This window comes from Elephas maximus, chromosome 12 (assembly GCF_024166365.1).
Source record: "Elephas maximus indicus isolate mEleMax1 chromosome 12, mEleMax1 primary haplotype, whole genome shotgun sequence".
Taxonomy (NCBI): domain Eukaryota; kingdom Metazoa; phylum Chordata; class Mammalia; order Proboscidea; family Elephantidae; genus Elephas; species Elephas maximus.
Genome location: NC_064830.1, coordinates 89,767,714 through 89,789,520, shown reverse-complemented (window position 1 = coordinate 89,789,520; position 21,807 = coordinate 89,767,714). Strand labels below are relative to the sequence as shown.

The following is a 21,807-nucleotide window of genomic DNA, read 5'->3' as shown; positions in this document are numbered from 1 at the left end:
CCACCTCCAGCCGCTCCTAGAGAGGCCGCGGCGCTAGCCAGCGGGGGGAACTGGCCGCGGACGGACACTTCCTGTGCGGGGGGGAGGGGGTCGGACAGCCGCAGCCCAGCCCGGGGCTGGAGGGCCAGACGGCGGGGTCCCGGGCGGGGAACGTAGTCCGGGAGCGGCGGGATCAGCTGTGAAGCCCCTCATCTCCAAAGCCAAGACGCGGGGGGGTCCGTGAGGGTCAAAAACCAAGCCGAGACCTTCAGGGGGGCGGGGCCGCGGGGAGGGAGGGGCCCGGCGGGCGGGAGAGGCCCAGGGTCAAGACGTCCGGCCTCGGGGGCCGGGGCTGTGCAGCCGGGTCCCCTGGACGGCGCTGAGCGGGCAGGCGGCGAGGGCCCGGGGCTCAGGCCACTCGGGCCGGGTCGCAGGATCGTCCTCCATCGCCGCCGCTGCCACCGCACTGGGAGTCGGCGGGGATGGAGCGGGAGGCGTCGCCGTGGGGCCTCGAGTCCCGGGATGTGCACAGTCCAGACGAAACGGGGAGCGTCGAAGGGTCCCTCAAAGGTGAGGGAGGGATCGTCCCTATGAGGAGTGTGCTTGGGAGAGGGAGAGGGACCAGTTGTTCGTGGGAGGGGAGGAAAGCCAAGGGTTTGGATCCCTGCAACTTGGATGGGGTGGGGGACATGGGGGTGGGTGACTTGGGTCTGTTGAGGGGGTTGGGATGGGAATTTCAGCACCTCCTCAAGGACAGGAGACTCTGCTGGCGAGGAGGGAGAAGTTTGTGGCAACAAACCAAATGACCTAGGTCTCACACAATCTGGGTTTTCTGTAATTCTCTGATCTTGCAGGCAACATAAGTGACAATGAGGAAGAAGAAATTTCTCAGCAAGAAGGCCCTGGGGACTATGAGGTTGAAGAGATACCTTTTGGACTTGAACCCCAAAGTCCAGAGTTTGAACCCCAAAGCCCCAGGTTTGAGCCTGAAAGCCCAGGTTTTGACTCTCAAAGCCCTAGGTTTGTGCCCCCGAGCCCTGAGTTTGCACCCAGAAGCCCTGAATCAGATTCTCAGAGCCCTGAGTTTGAACCCCAGAGTCCCAGGTTTGAACCCCAAAGCCCTGGGTATGAACCCAAGAGCCCAGGATATACACCCCGGAGCCCTGGGTATGAACCCAAGAGCCCTGGGTATGAACCCCAGAGCCCTGGATATGAATCCCAGAGTACAGGGTATGAACTCCAGAACCCTGAATCTGAAACCCAGAATGCTGAGTTGAAAACCCAGAATCCCAAATTTGAAGCTCAAAGTTCCAAATTCCAGGAAGGTGCAGAGATGCTTCTGAATCCTGAAGAAAAGAATTCATTGAGTATCCCCTTGGGAGTCCACCCCCTGGACTCCTTCACCCAGGGGTTTGGGCAACAGCCTACAGGGGGCCTGCCCCTAGGGCCGCCTTTTGAGATGCCCACAGGCACTCTACTGGCTACACCCCAGTTTGAGATGCTTCAGAATCCCCTGGGCCTGACAGGAGCCCTCCGGGGTCCAGGCCGGCGGGGTGGTAGGGCAAGGGCTGGGCAAGGCCCTCGGCCTAACATCTGTGGCATCTGCGGGAAGAGCTTTGGGCGGGGCTCCACGCTGATCCAGCACCAGCGAATTCATACAGGTGAGAAGCCGTATAAATGTGAGGTCTGTAGTAAGGCCTTTTCTCAGAGCTCTGACCTCATTAAACACCAGCGCACCCACACGGGAGAGCGGCCCTACAAGTGTCCCCGTTGTGGCAAGGCCTTCGCTGACAGCTCTTACCTGCTTCGCCACCAGCGCACCCACTCAGGCCAGAAGCCCTACAAGTGCCCCCACTGTGGCAAGGCCTTTGGCGACAGCTCCTACCTCTTGCGGCACCAGCGCACCCACAGCCATGAGCGGCCCTATAGCTGCCCTGAGTGTGGCAAGTGCTACAGCCAGAACTCATCCTTGCGTAGCCACCAGAGAGTGCACACGGGGCAAAGGCCCTTTAGCTGCGGCATCTGTGGCAAGAGTTTCTCCCAGCGCTCGGCACTTATCCCCCATGCCCGCAGCCATGCCCGTGAGAAGCCCTTCAAGTGCCCTGAGTGCGGCAAGCGCTTTGGCCAGAGCTCGGTGCTGGCCATCCATGCCCGCACCCACCTGCCTGGCCGCACCTACAGCTGCCCCGACTGCGGCAAGACCTTCAACCGCTCCTCCACGCTGATTCAGCACCAGCGCTCCCACACAGGCGAGCGGCCCTACAGGTGCGCTGTGTGTGGCAAGGGCTTCTGCCGCTCTTCAACGCTGCTGCAGCATCACCGTGTCCACAGTGGTGAGCGGCCCTACAAGTGTGATGACTGTGGAAAGGCCTTCTCACAGAGCTCCGACCTCATCCGCCACCAGCGGACCCATGCAGCCGGCCGGCGCTGACTAGGGACCCTGCCAGGGGTGGGGAGGTGGTGGGTAGAAGAGAAGGGGGCAAGGAGCTAGAGAAACATTGAGAACGGTGAAAAAGCTGGAGAGAATGGAGTTGAGGGTTCTAGGATAAGGGGGCCAGGGTGGAGGAAGTTACATGCCCTGGAGACTTAGGGGAAGTGGGCTATGAAGAGGGGTTGGAGGGAGGCCAAATAGGCAGCAAGAGGCTTTGGGAGAGATCCAGAAAGAGGTCAGCAGAGAGCTGTCCTCAGCAGCAGCATGCCCCTTGGTAGGTGCCTGCCTTGGCAGAGTGTTAGGAGCGGGTGGTGGGTGGGAGGGATTGAATTACTTAATTAGAGTTGGGTAGATTAGATTGGTAGCTGCTGAGACCCTCCCTGAGTCAGGAAGTGGGTGAGAGGGTAGGTGGGGTGGGGAGTGGGGCCTGGGCCCCTGAGTTCAATCCCCAGCCTCCCTGTCTTCCTTAGGCTCTGGGGCCCCTGAGTTTGAGTTCAATAAAAACCTTCATGTGGTAAAAGACATTTGTCCTTAAAATGTGTGCATGGGCAGTGGGAGACATGAGGTCATAACTAAGAATAGCCAAAGGAACCTCAGGGCCTTGTCTGGGAGTTCAGTGTTTCCTTTGAATCTTGTAACCTTCCCATTTTACACACTGGAAATCTGAGTCTCAGGAGGCATGACTTCCCCATATCTGCCCAAGTTCATGGCCCCCTTTGAATACAGCACAAACGCAGAAGAGGTGGCCCAGTGTAGAAGTGTGAGGAAGCCTCAACTTTGCAGGGATCTCCCTTATTGGTTAAGACCCTCAATCAGAGAATCTGCCCTTGGGTCAGAAAACAGACCCTGATTGTCATATCCGGATACAGAGCCCATTTTCCATCTGCTCGGTCTGACTTCTAGCACCCACCTGCCCAGCTTTCCTCCCCCCCCGCCCCCCCCCCACCACTGGAACCTCTAGCCACTGAAAACCCTGATTTGAGGCTCTGAGACCTGAGCCATGAGAGGTGTCTGCAGTTCCTTCCAACCCCACCCAAGGGGAGGAAATATTTGGGTATGAGAGTTGGACAATTACTTCAGCTCCTAAGGCCCTCCTACCAGCACTGGAGTGACCCAAACCCCACGGCTGGGCTCAATTTCCCAGAACTCTGCCTCCTTTTTGGGACTCCTATACTTGGTGGTGGAAACCCTGGTGGCACAGTGATTAAGAGCTACAGCTGCGAACCAAAACGTCGGCAGTTCGAATCCACTAGGCGCTCCTTGGAAACCCTATAGGACAGTTCTACGTTGTTCTATAGGGTCCCTATGAGTCATAATTGATGGCAATGGGTTTGGTTATACTTGTTGATGGGGCCCTGGTGGCACAGTGGTTAAGTGTTTGGCTGCTAACCAAAAAGCAGTTCAGGTTCACCATCTGCTCCTTGGAAACCCTATGGGGCAGTTCTGCTCTGTCCTGTAGGGTCACTATGAGTTGGAATTGACTTGATGGCAACACGTTTGGTTTTATACTTGTTGGTGGGACCTCCCATTTCCCCACCCCACTTTTATCCTGAGTTCCTCTCCCATCCAAGTCCCAACCCCTCTGAACACTTGGTCCCTCAGGAAAGGACAGGGAGCTGGGGCCATGGAGGAGTCAGAGAGATTCTGAAGTGTGGCCTGTTGTGACCTTAGTGGAGGAGAACAGGATTCTCTGAGGAATCACCTGGCTGCTTGGCACATCCTGAGATGAACGCCTACTAAGGGTCTGACAGTGCCCCTTAATTTAATCTGCCCGACAACCCTGTGAAAGATTTATTCATTCTATTTCACACACGAGGAAACAGGCTCACAGAGCGAAGTGATTTGCTCAAAGTCACTCAGTGGCTAAGAGACAGATCTTTGATGTAAACCACATCTGCCTGGCTCTGCTTCCCCCCAGCAGCTCGGCCACACGGGTCATGTCATGTCCATCAGTTGTTGCTCTACAAGGTCTCTGGGACCTCTGTATCCTAATGTCACCCCCACCCCACACTGGCCCTCGGGGCCTTATAACTTGTCAAGAGCAAATTTCTTCACCAAGCACATTTCTGTCTAGCTCCTCACTGATGTGCAAACTCTGGAAAGACCTGTAGGCACCAGATACTTCAATGTAGTTGGGACGGTTTAGTAGTTTTCAAAGTTTAAATTATTTTTGGAAGCATAACATTTTTTTTTAAAGTGAAACCTTCAGTCTTTTTAAGCCCTTATATAAACCTTACACACATTTTCGTACAGATGCGCTACACCTTCAAATATAGAAATACACTAATTCCCACATTTCATGCAATTCACGTGCGTAACCATGTGTGTTGAGTAGAACTGCAGTTGACTGCCTGACGAGAGGTTTCGTTTAAAGACATTAATTTTGATTACACAATTTTATTTTCACATTTTGGAGTGGACTGTTTTTCTGTTCCCAGAACATTCGCAGAGCCTTGAGAGCTGGCAGGCCCTGGACACGGTGCCTAAGGTGTCTAATTGATAAAGTGGCCTGTATGCACAGAACCTCAAAATATAAAGCCAGATAAAGTGAGGGCGAGGACTCAGCTGCTTAGCCCTCACCCCTCTCTTCCATGACTACTCCTGAGGTACTTCAGAGCCCAGGTGGAGCAGATCAAACCTGGAAAGAGTACATGTCTTCCCCAGAGTCACACAGCAAGCTAATGAAAGAACTAGAACACCGGCCCAGGTCTCTTGATGCACCACAGTCCAGCGTGCTGCTTTCTACTACGTCATCCTGTCCAACTCAACCGCTTCTGTCCTCTGCCATTATCAAGCGCTACAGATGTTATCTCATTGCATGCTCACAACAGCTCTGAGGCATATACAATTATTGTTACCATTTTATAAATGATGAAATGAGTCCCAGCAGCATTAATTCCCCAGGTCATGCAGCTAGGAAAGCGGCAGAGCCTGGATTCAAACCCAGGGCTAACTGGGTTTTGACCCTTTTCCTGACCAGACTAAGATATTGTTTACTTTTTTTCACTCTCTCTCTCACAAGTGTACAGTGTTTTCTAGAGGCTATATGACACTATGATGGCTTGTGGAGTATGGCTTGTGTGTTCTTAGGTTTTAAATTTTTCTGTTTTAAGTTCTAAGTTGGTAAATATCAATAGATACAACCCATATAAACAGAAGCTCTTCAGGGGTCTTCAATAATTTTAGAGTATAAAGGGGTCCTGAGACCAAAACTTTTGAGAACCACTGGATTCAACAGTAGTGAGCACCTCCTGTGTGCCATCCCCAGTGAAGGGCCAGTTGTTGATAACCTATGTGAATGAAGCCTGGGTCCTTGTTTGCCAGGACTCACTGTCCTGAGAGAGGAAGGAGCCACCACAGACTGTGCCTCAGGGAAGTATGATGTGCTGATGGAATGAGTACAGTCATGCACCGTATAACTCCCGTTCAATCAGTGACCTACTGTGTATACATCCATGGTCCCATAGGTTATAACAGAGTTCAGAAATCCCAATCAAAGAATGGGATGCTGGGAACATAACAGGGTGTAGAGAACGCAATAGCTTCTCACACGCAACATGTGTATCTCATGTCTCTTGTATACAGGCAGTCCCAGGTGATAAATGAGAGCCATCCCTAATCCTGTCTTTAAGTCGAATTTGTACGTAAGTCAGAACAGGTACGTACGGTTCTTATTTAGTGTCAGTTAGTCAAATGTTCGGAAACCCTGGTGGCATAGTGGTTAAGCACTACGGCTGTTAACCAAGAGGTTGACAGTTCGAATCCAGCAGCCGCTCCTTGGAAACTCTACGAGTCAGTTCTACTCTGTCCTACAGGGTCGCTATGAGTCGGAATCGACTCAATGGCAGTGGGTTTGGTTTTTGGTTTAGTCAAATGTCTTAGTATATAATATATACTTTACCTTCCTATGCATATAAAACACTTAAGAGATACTTCCAAACTGCATAACGTTTTGAGTGTCACAAAGGAGTGTGTACATTCACTATTACGAACCATTGTATTTAATTCAAATTTTTAACATAATAGGCCTTATGGTAATCCTTTCTTAATTAAGCATAGTCTGTAAGTCAGACGTTCATAACCCAGGGAGTGCCTATATATGGTCTTCGTACAATGTCCCACATATAACGTCCTATTTCACGGAACGTATCGTGGACCTTACGCAATGCATGACTGTACATTTGTCCAAGAAATGAGGAGTGAGGAAGGCTTCACTGAAGAAGTGCCTTGAAGTAAGGAAGATTCTGATGAATTGGAAGAGGGGGAATAGGACTTGTTGGCAAAGAGAAGAGCATGCGCAAAGGCACAAAGGTGGGGAAGGACAAATTAAATACGTGAGGATGGTGCCTTTGGGTGAGGTGGAATACCAATTCCTGGACACGATGGTGGTAGGTCTCATCCGGAAATGAACTTCCTAGGTTTTCTGTGCTTTTGTTTCTGACCTTGATAAAAATAGCCACCTTTTTTATTTTTTTAGTGTCACAGACTAGTGCTTCCTCAGAGAGGTTTCCCTGACCAGGAATATAAAACAGCCATCTCCACTACCCTCTCACCCATTATCTTGCTTTACTTTCTTCACAGCCCTTATCACTACCGAAATCCAGTTTCTATTTGTTTACTGTCTGTTTTCCCATGGAAGCCGAAGCTTCTTGAGAGCAGAAACTTGTCTGTCTTGTTCAAGACTATGTCCTCAGAGCCCAGAACTGGGCCTGATACAAAGTAAGCCCTCAAAAACCACAGGCTGAATGGATAGAAACTGATGTATTTCATGATATCCAGAGATAATTTCATGTACTTTTAGTAGTTCTGTGATATTCTTGACAGACATTTTTCTCCTTTCTGGGAAAACGTGCCTCACTTCTTCCTTCCTGATGTCAGGCTTACCAGCCAGCCTGTGGTTCCTTGGGGGCTGGGCCAGGGGGGCGTAGATGAACCTGGAGAGGCCAATAGGGAAAGATTGCTCTGGGCCTTGTATTGTGCTAGGCTTGTGAATTTTCATTTATTCCCTGTTTTTTAGGCAGTAGGGAGCCATCAAAGGTCACCGCTTGGGGGACCAAAATGTTTCTTACCTCTCACCTTAAATGGATGCACCTGTCTTCTCCCCCGCCACCCCCCTCCCCCCACCCCAGGGCTGGATCTGGTCTTAGAGTTGCTCAATATTCCACCCCCCCGCTTCCTACTAACCATAAAAGGGCAGCAGTAACTGGTCCTCCCTCCCTTCTAAAGGCCACCCCAGACCCAGTGCCTTCGAAAGGCAGGAAGGTCTATACTCACGTTTAACGAATTGTCAAATGCCCCCTCACCTCTTGTTGCTTCCCATCTCACTCCCTGCATCTCCTTTGAATTAGCTCACAGTGTCAGGCACAGAGTCATTATGGGAAGAGAGAGAGACAGAGAGAGAGGAAGAAAAGTAGAAAGAGGAAAAAGAGCTGAGTGTTTTAGGCTCATTTAGTGAAAAGGTTGAATTTAATAGGCCCAGGCTGAATATTGCGCCAGCACAAAAACAGCACAACAATTGGAGAGAATGTCACATTTATTGGGTAAAATATATGCAGGCACTGTGCTTGGTGCTGCGGATCCAGGCAAACAGGCATGTCCCCACCCTTGAGTCCATAGTCTCACGGGGGCCACTGTGCATGGCGTGATGGAGTCCCGGAAGAGGCTGTGGAGCCAGGGGTGTGAGGAAGGTGAGGAAGGCTGAGCCTTGAAGGATGCATTGCCATAAGTCCATTCAATTTTTTTTCTACATCTGCCCACAGGCACCCTCATTAATTCAATGGAATTGTGTCAAGCACCTACTGTGTGCTTGGCCCTGTGACAAGACCAGGAATCCCAAGGTGAACAAGAACAAGGTCCCTACCCTCATGGAGTTCATTTTGACAGCCAGAAGTAAGTAAATCATCTAACAGTTAATTCGAATATGATGCATGTGATGAAGGACAAGTGGAGGCCATTAAAAGAGTGTATAATATGAGAACCCAAGGAAGTTGGGGTGGAAGGAAGCGATGCAGGAGCTGAGATCTGGACGGTGAGAGCTTGCCAGGAAAAGTGGGGGGTGGGGGGTGTGCTCCAGACAGAGGGAGCAATGTGGGAGTGAGACAGGAGGGAGCTTAGCACTTGAGAAGGGCTAGTGGAGCTGGAGCTTAGAAAGGGAGGAGGGGTATCTCCAGAGGACGCTGTGGAGGGAAACAGGAGCCCACCTTTGCAAGGCCTTGGAAGGCATATTAAGGAACGTAGGCTTTCGCCAAACAGCAAGAGGCTGGCCACAGCAACGTAGTGACACAGATCAGATTTCACTCTCTAGCAGAAGAATGGAAAGCTGATTGGACTCCAGGCAGGAGACAGCGCAGGAGAGTTCAGTGTAGGAGTCTGAGGCATCTGTGGACAGCCAAGGTCAGGTGAATGGAGGGCCAGAAGTGTCACCAGGTCCTGAGATTACAGTTTCTCCAAATTTAAATCACACGTTTCTCCTGGAAAGGAGACCAGAAGTGGCTGTGGAAGCCAAGATGATTGGACAGTTACAAGGCCTCACCTCTATAGCCTTCCTGGCCTGTCCCTCAGCCTATCCTCATCATGAGCCTGCAAAGGAGGCAGGCGGGAATGAGCTCCATGTTTGAGATAGGGACACTGAGACCTACGGAGGGGCAATGACTTGCCTGAGGACACACGATGAAATGCAGGTCAAGGTAGACCAGCCCCAGGCATCTAGAGTCCAGCCCCGGACCCTCTGTGCATTAGGCCTGGGCCTCAGTCTGCCTCTCCATTCTGGCCCTCCTCCCCTTGGAGGGGCTCCAGGCAGCCCACATCCGCTGCCTCTTCCCCAGACTCTGGCTTCTCAGAGCCTTCTCCAGGAATTCCATTTCGGGCACCTGCATCAGCCTCCATCTTTTCCTTCAGGTTCCGTTTGAAGAAGCCAACCTGCAAGGAGACAAAAATTGAGCAAAAAGTCCACAGAGCACTGCAGACCAGACTGCCCCTGCGAAATATGAAAACACTGTTTATGTTACTAAGTCATATACACTACAGTGACCTGGTGCCCAGATGGGGTGATGGTATCTGCTACTCACTGTTCTTGGTAATATGTTAAAGGTATAAGCTTAGTAGTTTCTTCTTCAGGTTCATCAAGATGTTATGTACTAATGTATCAATACTGGTTCATCAGTCGTAACAAATGTACCACAGGGGTGGGAGATGTTAATAGAAGAAAATGTGCGAGGGTGGAGGGAACACATGGGAACTCAATAGTTTCTGCACAATTTTTGGTAAATCCAAAACTTCTCTAGAAAACAAAGTCTACTAAAAAAAAGTCATCTACCAATCTTTTAGACAGGCTGACAACTTAAAACATACTCATTAGCCTAGCAATTCCACTTCTAGGAATTAATCCTAAATAATATTTGGACGAATGTACAAAGATGTGGGTAATCAGAGTGGTTTCTTTTTGCCATATTGTTTGAAATAGATGTATATTAGAAACAACCCAAATGTTCATCAATAGAGCTCGTTAAATAAATGGTGGGACATCCGGACTACTCAGTGCTTAAAACGGAAGAAGTGGTCTAATTGTGTTCATAGGGAAAGACATTAAGATATAAGATCAAGTGGAAAATACCAATTCCCAAGCAGTATACACAGTATCATCCCGTTTACGTTTTTTTTTAGATCTATACAGACAAACTGATTTTTTCTCCCTCACACACACATACGTATACTACAAAAAAATTAAAACCTGGAGGAATATAAACAAAATGGTTGTTAGTGACCACCCTCAACAAGTACAACATGAAGGTTTACTCTTTTTCTGTAATACTGCGGTTTTTTACATGCAACATCTGACCCCCACTACTCTTCACCTGGTTAATTTCTTCTCATCCTTCAAATCCCAGATCAAATGCCACCTCCTTCTGGTGGCCTTCCCAGGCTCCCCCCAGCCTAGTTTAGTCCTTCTGTTATAGGTTCCAAAGCACATAGGCCCCCTTTTGTAACCCTCATCATGCTTGTTCTTGTCTGTCTCCTCCATTAGACTGTGAGCTCCACAAAGGCATGTTTATGGTACGAACCTCTATCCCAGTGCCTGGTACAGTGCCTGGCGCACAGGTGGCCCTCAATATAAAGGAGCTCCTTCCTCTCCCTTGGTACCTAGTCCTAGCTCTGCCAGAACTTTGATGAGTAATGGCGGAAAAGTCTCTTTTGCTCTTTTGGCCTCAGTAGCCTTAGCTGTAGAAGGAAGACATTGATTATGGCCCCTTCTAGCTTTAATGCTCCCTGGTCTTCGGATTTTCCTCTCTGGCTCCTGCCAATTCCCCCTTGCATAAGGTTGTCTTAGCAATGCCTGTTATTTTCAGAAGCTCACCTTGTATAGCACCACGAAAATCAGCAGCAGCAATAGCAGCCCCCCGATGCCACTCAGCGCATAGACTTGGAGCATCTCCTTCTCATATACAACATCAACTTTCATGACGACCTGGGGAGAAGGGGAGAGGGAAGGGCAAGAAAGAAGTGCTTCTTACCTCTGAAATTTCTGGTCCCAATCCGTAGATCTTACCATTCCCCACCTGGACTGTGTCACAGACGAGGCTCTGGCTCCTGTCTCTCTCCCTTGATAGATCTTCCACTGTAGTCACCAGAGTGATTTGGCAAAAACTCACCATGATCTACCTCAAGTCCTTAAATGGCTCCCCATTAGCCCCAGGATAAAGTTGCAGAATCCCAGCTCAATGTTCATAGCCTTCCAGAACTTGGCTTCTGCTTACCTTTCTAGCTTTGTCTTCCCTTCTCATGTTCTACCTACCAGTCAGCTGAACTTCCTGCTCTTCACACCTGCCACTCCCACTCTGTCCACCTTGGGCCTCTCCACTTGCTTGTCTCCCCACAGCATGCCCAGCTCTTCACTCTCTGACTCTGGGGCTGGTATCCCTTTTCTGGACAAAGATTTATCTTTGCCTAACACTAAGTCTTAACACTAAGTCTACAACATCTCAGCTAGGTGGCCTTGTGGTCTGTTTGACCACCTGCAGTGGTGGGTGACTCACAGCTTCCAAGGAAGTTTTCTAACACTGATGGCTCTGGCTGTTGGGAAGATCTTATTTGAGTTGAGCCTAGTAGCCCTCTTGCTGCTAGCTGTGCCCTGGGCTCCTCAGATCCCTCAGCTTCCTGTTCCCCAGGGGGAGATACCTGGGCCAGGGAGGCATTGCTGCCGTAGAGGTGGAAATGCTTGCTGCTGTTGAAGGAGATGGAGAGGGAGCTGCAGAGGCTGAACATGGAGGGACCCTGTGGGAGAGTGGGAGTAGGCGTCAGGGCCATGGAGGACAAGGACCAATTGATTTCTGTCCCCAGTCAATAGGGAGAAGTAGAGGAGAATGGGTCCCAGTGCGGGGCACCACCGCTATTCAAGTCTCATTGTAGCATTCTAATGTGCCCTTCCCATTCTTGGGAGGAAAGTTTTTCTATAAGGAACATATAAGAACTATCCATAGGCCCATGAAAACAGACTTGTAAATTTTACACAAACCCTGGTTCTGTTTCATCAGCAAATGTATAAACATTGGGGACTTTTCACCAAGATAGAAAACAAAAAATGGAGAAACACTATTTGGTGCGGAAGCCCACCCACCACTACTCAAAGCACTTGGGCGCCTACAACCGCTTCCTGTCTGTTATGAGCAGGTGGGTGTTACCTCAATCTCTCCCGTGAGCTCGACTATTCCATTTACTTGGATGAGGGACTCCTCTTTGAAGACAACAGGGCAGCGGAACTCAGCTCCAGGGAGGCAGGGCTGATGGGAACCAGGAATAGCAGTGGGGTCAGAGAGACCTGTCTCTCCCCTCTCCATGCCCTCAAACTCTGCCCTGCCCCTATCCATTCTTTAGCTCACATGCTCGTACCTCAGCAGCACTGGGCAACCTCTTCAGTACCTCAGGATGGCAGGTGACAGGGGGCTCCTAAGAATGATGAAATCAGGTCGTTGGTTAGTCCAGAGCTGAGAGAAGACACTGGTCCCTTTATGCTAGAATCTGGCATTCCTTCCCTCAGCCCAGATAAGACTTGGGCATCCCAGTTTTCCTCCCCCATTGGCCCTTGGTGGACTCCAACACCAATGAGTCTGACAGGATTCATCCATCCTCACCCCCTTCCCACACATCTACCTCTGCCATCTGGATCCCCTCTGGGCAGCACTCACCATCTCCACGCTCCAATTGCATGTGAGGGGCCCCTTGCTGTGACACTGTGGCACCGCAACCAAGGCCTCCAGGGCGGGCAGATCGTGGTCATGAATAGAAGGTGTAATCCTCACCTGGACAGAGAACATGGGGCTACAGAGCCCTGAATGCCAGTCTCCCCAGTCAATCTCAGACCCTCCAGCCTTGCAAACCTCTTCCACCCTCATTGGCTGAGTCCCAAGGGCCTGCTAATTGTTAGGCAGTGTGCAATGATCAACCACACCTGGCCACTGGCCCCAAGGCCTTATAGTCTCCGTTCCATCTCCTCCCTCTGTCTGGGATGCTCTTCTCTGCTTTTTCCAAGTGGTCAGTCCTCACACATCTTGCAAGGACCTGTTCAAGTATCACCTCTGGAGGTTTCGCTGACTCTCAAAGGACAGGGCAGCATTCCCCTCCTGTGTCTCCACAGCACTCTACACCCCCTGCAGAATGGCAGTGTATTTGCTTGTGTGTTTGTGTCTCCACTAGGCTGTGAGCTTCATGAGGGCAGGAGCTGTGTCTTATTTCACCTCTAATTCCCTACTTCTTGGCACAGCACCTAGCATGTAACAGGCCTCAGAAAAAGTTTTGTGAATGAATGACTTTTAACAAAGATAAAACCAAAACAAAACCCTTTGCCGTCGAGTCGATTCCAATTCATAGTGACCCTATAGGATAGAGTAGAACTGCCCCATAGGGTTTTCAAAGAGCAGCTGGTGGATTTGAACGGCTGACCTTTCGGTGAGCAGCCAAACACTTAGCCACCGTGCTTAACAACCCAGAAAATAAAAAGTGTGGGTGATGATGTGGAGAAATTGGAACCTTAGTGCATTGTTGGTGGGAATCTAAAATGGTGTAGCTACCGTGGAGAACAGTTTGGTGGCTCCTCAAAAGATTAACGATAGAATTACTATATGACCAACAATTCCACTTCTAGGTATACCCCCAAAAGAATTGAAAACAGTTGTTCAAACAAGTACACGCACATGCATGCTCATAGCAGCACTATTGATGATAGCCAAAAGGTGGAAATAGCCCAAACGTCCACCAATGGATAAATCGATAAACAAAATGTGCTATATACATACAATGAAATATTATTCAGCTGCGAAAAGGAATGCAATGGTGATACATGATACAGTGTGGATGAACTTTGCAAACATCATGCTTAGTGAAAGACCCCAGTCACAAAAGGCCATGTATTGTATGATTCCATTTATACGAAATATCTAGAATAGGTAAATCCATAGAGACAGAACACAGATTGGTGGTTGCCAGGGGCTGGGTAGAGGGGGAATGGAGAGATACTGCTTAATAGTTTTGAGGTTTTCTTTTGGAGTGATGGAAATATTTTAGAACTAGATAGAAGTGGTCACTGTACAATTCTGTGGTGAATATACTAATATTCTACAAAATTCTGTAAATACACTAAAAGTCATTGAGTTGTCCACTTTAAATGAGTGAATTATATGGCATGCAAATTATATATCTCAATAAAGCTGTTAAAAAAAAAAAAAAAAACGGATGCTGTGGTAATGATTGCCCATACAGTGAATATACTAAAAACCATTGAATTTTATATATACTTGGAATGGGTGAACTGTGTGGTATGTGGTATCTCAATAAAGATGTTCAATATGAAGAAATGAATAAGTAAAAACTATTTCAAGAAGAAGCTACCCAGGTCATCCATATTTAGATCATTCCAAACATATGGAAAACCAGCCTGAAAACTGACAAATGTTAGTGGACCTGGTTGGTCTCTTGATAAAGTCTTTTCCTCTTGTATCACCCAATTAGCCCTCCAATGCTAACATACTTGTATTCATTGTCTTGTATCTTATATAATACATAATACTTTCTAAATGTTAAAAAAAAAAAATGATGCTACGAGGACATTTCTGTGGAGATGAGCAAGAAGCTGTAGGATAGGTGGACTGGAAGAACAGGAGGGACCCCTGATCTGGGAGTCTGTCAGCTGGAAGGGGGACATTGGATAATGCTCTGGGAAGTGAGACACACTAAGTGGAAACTGATACAGAGCGGCCAGTACTGCCAGGCCAGAAAAGCCATGCCCCTGCCGTGAGGGCACAGTAGTTCTAATGAATCAGAAAATAAGGGGTTACACCACTCACGCAATGATAATCCTCATTTACTGCACACTTAACATGCACAGCCTCATCCGACCTTCGTTAGGCGCATTATTTCATTTAGGCTTTACAGCAAAAATGTGGTGGGCGGTATCATCACCCCCATTTTACAAGTGAGAGAACTGAAGCTTGGCAAGATTAGCAAATTTATCTGAAACAACAAGTAGCAGAGGTGGCATCTTAACCTTGGATGATTCCAGAGACCAGACCACTATGCTCTATCACTTTCCTCGGATAATGGTGGTGATAAACCAAAAACCCATTGGCATCGGGTCGATTCTAACTCATAGCAGCCCTGTAGGACAGAGTAGAACTGCCCCATCAGGTTTCCAAGGAGTGGCTGGTGGATTTGAACTGCCAACCTTTTGGTTAGCAGCTGAGCTCTTAACCACCGTGCCACCAGGACTCAGATAGTGATAATACCAATGCTAAAAACAGCCAGTGTTGACTGAAACCTTACAATGTGCCAAACGCTATGCTAATCACTTAATACATATTTTCTCATTTGCTCCTCACAACAACCATATACAGTAGGTGCCATTACCATCCCCAGGTTAAAGATTGAAAAACTGAGGCAAAGAGAGGTTAAATAACCCGCCCAAGGCCACACAGCTTTAAAAGGTAGAGCTTCAAAATGATTCCAGGTCCGTCTGAAGTCAAAGCCTCTGCTCCTAACCATCCAAAGGAGCAGCTGATTCATATAATGGGAACCACCAGGAAGGTAATTCTATGGCCTAGCCGTCCAACTCTTCCTGTGTTTTTGCGTCTGTCTAGCTTACAATAAACCCCAATTATTAGAGTTGACCGCCTTGTGGCAAAAAGGGTCTGACCAATGGGACAGATTCAGGAAACAGGAGGTGGATCACCAGTGCCCCATACCATGGGGAGTTTTAGGGGCATTGATTGGGTTTAGCTAAAACAAAGACCTTCACGGGGAGTGACTGCTTGGCAGGCTGGCAGTGGGGAATCAAATGCATGGTGGGCGGTGAGATGAATGGAGGGGTCCAGCCCTGATGACACTTCCAAGAAGGGAGAGGGAGGAAGCTCAAGGGGCTTGAGCTGGTTCAAGGTTGAGTGAGGCCAGAGTGTAAGAAGGCTTCCAAAACAGCTGCAGCACAACACCCACAGCTCCTCTAAACACCTCCACTTCCTCAGCCGCCATGACAAGCATTTTACAAGGAGTAAGTAACCTATTTATAAACTTTACGACCACCTGTGAAGTTCTTATTTAAAACTCCATTTGCCATAAGTAGGAATTCTTGGGCGGCACAAACGGTTAAACCCTTGGCTACTAACTGAAAGGTTGGTGATTCAAATCCAACCAGAGATGCCTTGGAAGAAAGGCCCAGCGTTCTGCTACCAAAAGATCATAGTCACTGAAAACCCTATGGAGCGCAGTTCTGCTGTGAAACACATGGCATTGCCAGGAGTTGGAATCCACTCAGCCGCAGCAGGTTTGGTTTTGTTGGTCGCCACAGGAGGGAACTGAGGCATGAAGAAGTTCAGTCTCTGATCCAAGGTCACGCAGAGAGCAAGCAGCATAGCTGGGATTTAGATCTGTGACTATCTGACTCTTCACCATCACTCTGGGGAATGAAGGACCTGCCTAGCTAACCTCTGTAAGGGAACCCAGAGCCATTCCAATGAACAACTCTAGAAGCCAATTCATCCAGTCATTTAAAACATTCTATTTTTTTTATTTCAATGCAAATGAGGGTCTGACCTCAAAGGCCATGCTCCCTCTCCCTACTCACAGTAAGATTGAGGCAGCCCTTTTCTGAAGATCCCCTGCTGCTCGGGTCACTTTACTGAGGGGCTCCTTCCCCCAGTGTACTTTGACTCCAGTGTGGCCTTGGGAGAATCAGTTTCCCTTTGGGGACTCCATTTCCTCCACAGTAAGATGAAATAAAGAAAGTCAATGTTCTTGACTTGGTCAGTGCCTACTCCCCTTTGAGAGGTGACCTCTAAGACTCACAACCCTGGCCTGGTGGCCTGGCAGCATGGCAGTGAGGACAGCCGCTCTCAAGGAGCACCCTAAGTAGGTCTTAAACACGTGGATGTCTGTGTTCAAATAAGCACTCAAATCTACCACTTTCCCCTTATTAGCTGTGTAACCTGGTCAAGTTCCTCAACCTCTCTGTGCCATAGATCTCTTGACCGTAAAATGGGAAGGACAATACCTGCCATACAGGAATCACATAGGTTGGTGTGAGAATCATTGGGGGTTACATATACAAAGCACTAGGCACAGAATCCAAAACTCATGTTTGGTGAGTGGGAATTCTAAGTATATTATTATGTGTTCATAGATCTGCTTTCCTTCAATTGCAAGCTCCCCAAGGGCAGGGATTCTGTCATTTCTTACTGCCTCCAGCACCTGGTAAGGTACCTAAACTACGACAGTGGCCCATTAAATGTTTGGGTAAAAAACTAGGTTCTCTAGATTTGATTCCTAAAGCACAAGCAACAAGAGACAAAATGATAGAAGGACTTTATCAAGAAAGTACAGACAACCCACAAATCACATATCCGAGAAGCATCTAATACCCAAAATATATAAAGAACTCCTATAATCAACAACAAAAAAGGCAAACCACTCAGTGAAAAAGTGGCCAAAGGACCTGAATAGACATTCCTCCAAAAGGCCTAAAAGCACATAAAACAATGCTCAACACCTCAAGGAATGCTCATCGAAACTGCAATGAGAACTACTTCTTCCCCATTAAAACCGAAACCAAACTAACTTCCTGCAAGCTGGTCTTGACTCGTGACAACCCCACGTGTGTCCCAGTAGAACTGTGCTCCACAGAGTTTTCTTGGCTATACTCCTTACAGAAGCAGATTGCCAGGACTTTCTTCTATGGTGCTGCTGGGTGGGTTCAAACCACCAACCATTAGGTTAGTAGTCGAGCACAAAATGTACTACCAGGGGACTTTTCACCCCCCACTGGTATGCCTATAATAACAATAAAACATAAAATAACAAGTGCTGGCAAGAATGTGGAGAGATTAGAACCCTTGTTCATTGCTGGGAATGTAAAATGGTACAGCCACTGGGGAAGACAGTTTGGTGCTTCCTCGAACAGTTAAACAGAGAATTGCCATATGACCCATGCAATTCCGTTCCTGGGCATATATCCAAAGGAACTGAAAGCAGGACTCAAACAGATACTTGGACACCAATGTTCACAGCAGTACTATTCACAATAGACAAAAAATGAGAACAACCCCGGTGTCCATCAACTGATGAATGGTTAAACAAAATGTGGTGTGTGCATATAGGGAATATTATTCAGCCATAAAGAGAAATGAAGTTCTCATACATGCTACTACATGGATGAACCCCGAAAATATAATGCTAAGTGAAATAAGCCTACTTACACGAAATATCTCAAATAGACAAATTCATCAAGACAGAAAGTAGATTACAGGTTATCAGGGGCTGGAGGAGGGGGCAATGGGGAATTATTGCCCAATGGGTACAGAGTTTCTTTTTTGGAGTGATGAAAAGTTTTGGAAATACATAATGGTGATGGTTGCACAACACTGTGAATGTAATTAATGCCATTGAATTGTACCCTTAAAATACTTAAAAAGGTCAATTTTATGTTATATATATTTTATCACAGGGATCAGTCCCCGGAGAAAGACATCATGCTTGGTAAAGTACACGGTCAGAGGAAAAGAGGAAGACCCTCAACGAGATGGATTGACACAGTGGCTGTAACAGTGGGCTCAACCATAACAACAATTATAAGGATGCACAGGACCGGGCAGTGTTTCATTCTGTTGAGCATAGGGTCATTACGAGTCGGAACCAACTCTATGGCACCTGACAACAACGACAACATTTTATCACAATAAAACAAACAAAAACTAGGTTCTCTTCCAGAGCCCATTCTGCTCCTGAGTTCTGTGATTCTATAAATAATCTCTCCAGTAGCAGAAAAGAGTTTGTGAGTGTCCGGCCACCAGAAGCATTTGAGCAAGGATTAGAAAGGGTTCGCTGAGGACAGGACTGTGTCCAACTGGTCTCTGCACCTTTGGTCCCTGAGATAGGGCCTCTAAGAACTTTTTCACATTGAGACTCATACCTGGTAGATGTGCTTGACATGCTGAATCTTGGGACCTTTAGGCTTGAAATTGATGTAGAGCGTGGAGTTTCCCTGGCTGGAAAGAGACAGAAGAGCTAGACAGAAGGTGTCAAAGACAGCAGCACCACCTGCGGGAGGGCAGGGGCCTAGGCCAGGGCAAGCCTCTGAGTTGCCAGCGATCCTACCAGGCACCGCACAGGCCAGACCTCATCTAACCCTGACAACAACCTGATGTTTCCCCGTGGAAACTGAGGCTCATGGAAGGGGTCAACCTCTTGCCCTAGGTCCCACAATAGAGAAACAAGCCTGGAACCCAGGTCAGTGCACCTATAGAGCCCATGCTCACCCCAACACCTCACCCGTGTCACCACTGTAGTCTAGGTCCCACTGCTCGGCTCCTAGAGAATTTTGTCAGCCTCACTTGGAGACTGCAGACTCCCTCTCCCACCCCATCCTTCCAACGGACACCGCTAGACTAGCCTTCCTAATACCACTCCCTGACTCTGCCACTCACGTATTCAGAAACTCTCCATGGCTCCCTACTGCCAGGGTCAAGTCCAAAGCCTCCCACACCTATACCCGCCCGTCTTCCCAGTGTGCCTTCCCACTACTCCCTTGCACATATCTGCCCTCTGCTAAGCCTGTCCACTCCCTGTTCCCCAGATCTGCCCACCATCTCTGTGCCTTTGCCTATGCTATTCTCTCTGACGAGAATGTCCTCCCTCCTTCCTGGTCCTAATTCAAATCCCACCTTCCTCCAGAGACCCCGGTTCCATGGCCCTTCTGTCTCTCCTCCGAACCACTCTCATCTTTCCTAGCTCCAATTTCCTATCACACTTCATCATTCTGTTTGACATTTAGTTAGTAAGCACTGGACAACTGGGCTCAGACACTGTCCCTGTCCTTAGCTGACTGAGCCACTTGGAGAAAGCCACTCTACATTTCTAGGCTCAGTTTCCTTTTCTGTAAATGAGAAAATCCAATGAGCAGTCCTTCCTGCCACAGCCTTCTGAGATTCAGTGGTTCCTTGTGTCTGGGTTTGGTTTCTCCAACTTAACCATAAGCTCCCCAAGAACAATGCCACGGTGAACACTTTTCTCATAGCTCTCCCAGCACTGCGGAAAACAGTAAAGAGCTCTCCTGGGGCTTTGGAGTCACACAGACTTAAGTTCAAATCCCAGCTTCAGTAATTTCTTGCTGTGTGACCTTGGGCAAGTACTTCCCTTTTCTGAGCCTCAGTTTGCTCATTAGTAAAATGGAGGGAGGCCCAGCTGCCTGACAGAGGTGTTGGAAGCTGCATGGAAAACCATCAACCACACAGAGAAGCCAGCACCAATGTAAGGTCAGCATTCAATGACTTTGTTTCCATCAGTAAATGCTGAACTGATTCAAAGATCTCAAAGGGCCTTCACTCTTTTGAGTGTTGAAAACTGTTGGGATCGTGGCTGGGATCAGTTCTAATTACTCCCGGGGGGCCCTAGGAAAGAAAAGGGGCTTAGAGAGAGAGCCCTGGGAGGCAAGGTTGGGGGCCTGGGTGAAAGGAGATGGTTAGGCGGCTGCCGGGAAAGACTTACTCCTCGATGAGGATATTGATGGGGTACAGGACTGGGATTCTGGTGATGGCCATGTTGTTATCCAGGAGGCCTGAGTCCTCATTGTCACTGTGTGGGAGCAAGGTAGAGGTCAAAGTCAGGAGAAAGGCTTGGCCAGGACTACGTGGAAGTCTGAGACCAGGGTAGGGTGCTGGCAGGGGTGTGCCTGGGGCCTCTCACCAGCTCACGTTGGCCTGCAGCTCGACAAAGTCTCCCCAGGAGCTGTTCAGCAGCGTATGAAACATCACCTGGATAACCACCTGGCAGGGAAGGAGAGGGAATGAAGGAGGAAGGGACCTGGGCCTCAGGGGTTAGCCCTAGTACCTCACAGCCTCCACCCCCAGTCACCACAATAAATGCTTACCACTTATTGAGTGCTCACTATATCTCAAGCACTGGGTTAGGTGTTTTATCCCCATTGTACGGATGAGGAAACTGAGGTTCCCAATGGTTAAGTCACGTGTATAAGGTCACAAAATGAATAACCCAGTCCCAGGTTCGTTCGATTCCAAAGTCCAGGCTCTTGAACATGACTTAAAAAGGCCAGCACACATTCCTCTTGGGGTGCAGAATCTGACGAGCCCTTCCTTGCCAGGAGGTCCCCTGCCCTCTGCCAACTCATCGTCCCTTGGCTTCTTGGTTCCTAGGGACTTGAGGCACTCACCGAGCTGCCTGCTTTAAAGATCGGAGAGCTCACATTGCAAGAAAGGGCACTGGTAAGAAGTCTGGACTCTTTAGGAAGCTCTTCGCAGCTCACAGGCATCTGGCTGTGGGGCTAGGAGTGGGAACAGAGAAGAAGAACTTTCTGATGGGCAAGGTTACGGATTCCCTCAAGGCCATCAACCCACCTCCTTCATATTTCTGTCCCTGAGTTCTCAAAGAGTCAAGGCCAAATAACCAGGACACAGAGAGAGGTTTAGCACAAAGATGTTCATTGTAGAGGTATTTATAATAGTGAAAAATGGGAAGTGGTTGAGCAGTTCAAAGAGATGGGAATGGTTTAGTAGTTATGGTACCATCAGAGGAGATACTATCATGAGAGTGTTAAAATACTGCCATATCACAAATTCAGCAACTAGTTTAAAAATGCTACCATGAGCTTGATCCGTGCTAAGCATTATTAACCTTCTCGCTCACCTTGAGCATCTCCACTTTGCGGAAGGAGAGTCCCTGGGGGTAGCTCAGGCCCAGATGGACCCAATAGGCGTCTTCTGCCACATTACTCAGTGTCAGCTCCACAGAGAGGCTGGCTGAGGAGATCAGACGCAGGACTGTGGATCTAAGGAAAGGTCAGGAAAGAGTTATGGGGTCAAGATGAGGGATGTAGGCTCAGAGATGGGAATTTTGGAGCTGCAGGATCT

The 21,807-nt window shown here is 48.5% G+C and overlaps 2 protein-coding genes across 4 annotated transcripts in view; one reads left to right on the top strand and one right to left on the bottom strand.

Moving 5' to 3' along the window:
* Window positions 1-282: 282 nt before the first annotated feature.
* On the top strand, window positions 283-3,155 carry ZNF768 (zinc finger protein 768). Its single transcript, XM_049902929.1, has 2 exons — window positions 283-549; window positions 834-3,155. The coding sequence occupies exons 1-2, from the start codon at window positions 462-464 to the stop codon at window positions 2,408-2,410; spliced, it is 1,665 nt and encodes a 554-aa protein (XP_049758886.1). The 5' UTR covers window positions 283-461; the 3' UTR covers window positions 2,411-3,155.
* A 4,770-nt stretch (window positions 3,156-7,925) lies between these two features.
* Window positions 7,926-21,807, bottom strand: part of ITGAL (integrin subunit alpha L) — a 63,602-nt gene continuing 49,720 nt past the window's right edge. For all 3 annotated transcript variants that reach the window (XM_049903695.1, XM_049903694.1, XM_049903696.1), the window contains 11 exons: window positions 21,584-21,725; window positions 21,111-21,221; window positions 20,627-20,706; window positions 20,429-20,515; window positions 18,855-18,930; window positions 12,592-12,705; window positions 12,296-12,352; window positions 12,088-12,186; window positions 11,585-11,680; window positions 10,764-10,874; window positions 7,926-9,328 (listed from right to left, as the gene is read on the bottom strand). In XM_049903695.1, coding sequence (XP_049759652.1) covers window positions 9,158-9,328; window positions 10,764-10,874; window positions 11,585-11,680; window positions 12,088-12,186; window positions 12,296-12,352; window positions 12,592-12,705; window positions 18,855-18,930; window positions 20,429-20,515; window positions 20,627-20,706; window positions 21,111-21,221; window positions 21,584-21,725 — 1,144 coding nt within the window. In that variant the 3' untranslated portion in view covers window positions 7,926-9,157. The remainder of the gene's footprint in view (window positions 9,329-10,763; window positions 10,875-11,584; window positions 11,681-12,087; window positions 12,187-12,295; window positions 12,353-12,591; window positions 12,706-18,854; window positions 18,931-20,428; window positions 20,516-20,626; window positions 20,707-21,110; window positions 21,222-21,583; window positions 21,726-21,807) is intronic.

What these genes read in the sequence shown, in the direction of transcription:
- ZNF768 (XM_049902929.1), top strand. Translation starts at nt 462, where the DNA reads ATGGAGCGGGAGGCGTCGCCGTGGGGCCTCGAGTCCCGGGATGTGCAC. An exon ending in CGTCGAAGGGTCCCTCAAAG is followed by an intron (nt 550 to 833) that starts GTGAGGGAGGGA and finishes CTGATCTTGCAG; the next exon opens with GCAACATAAGTGACAATGAG.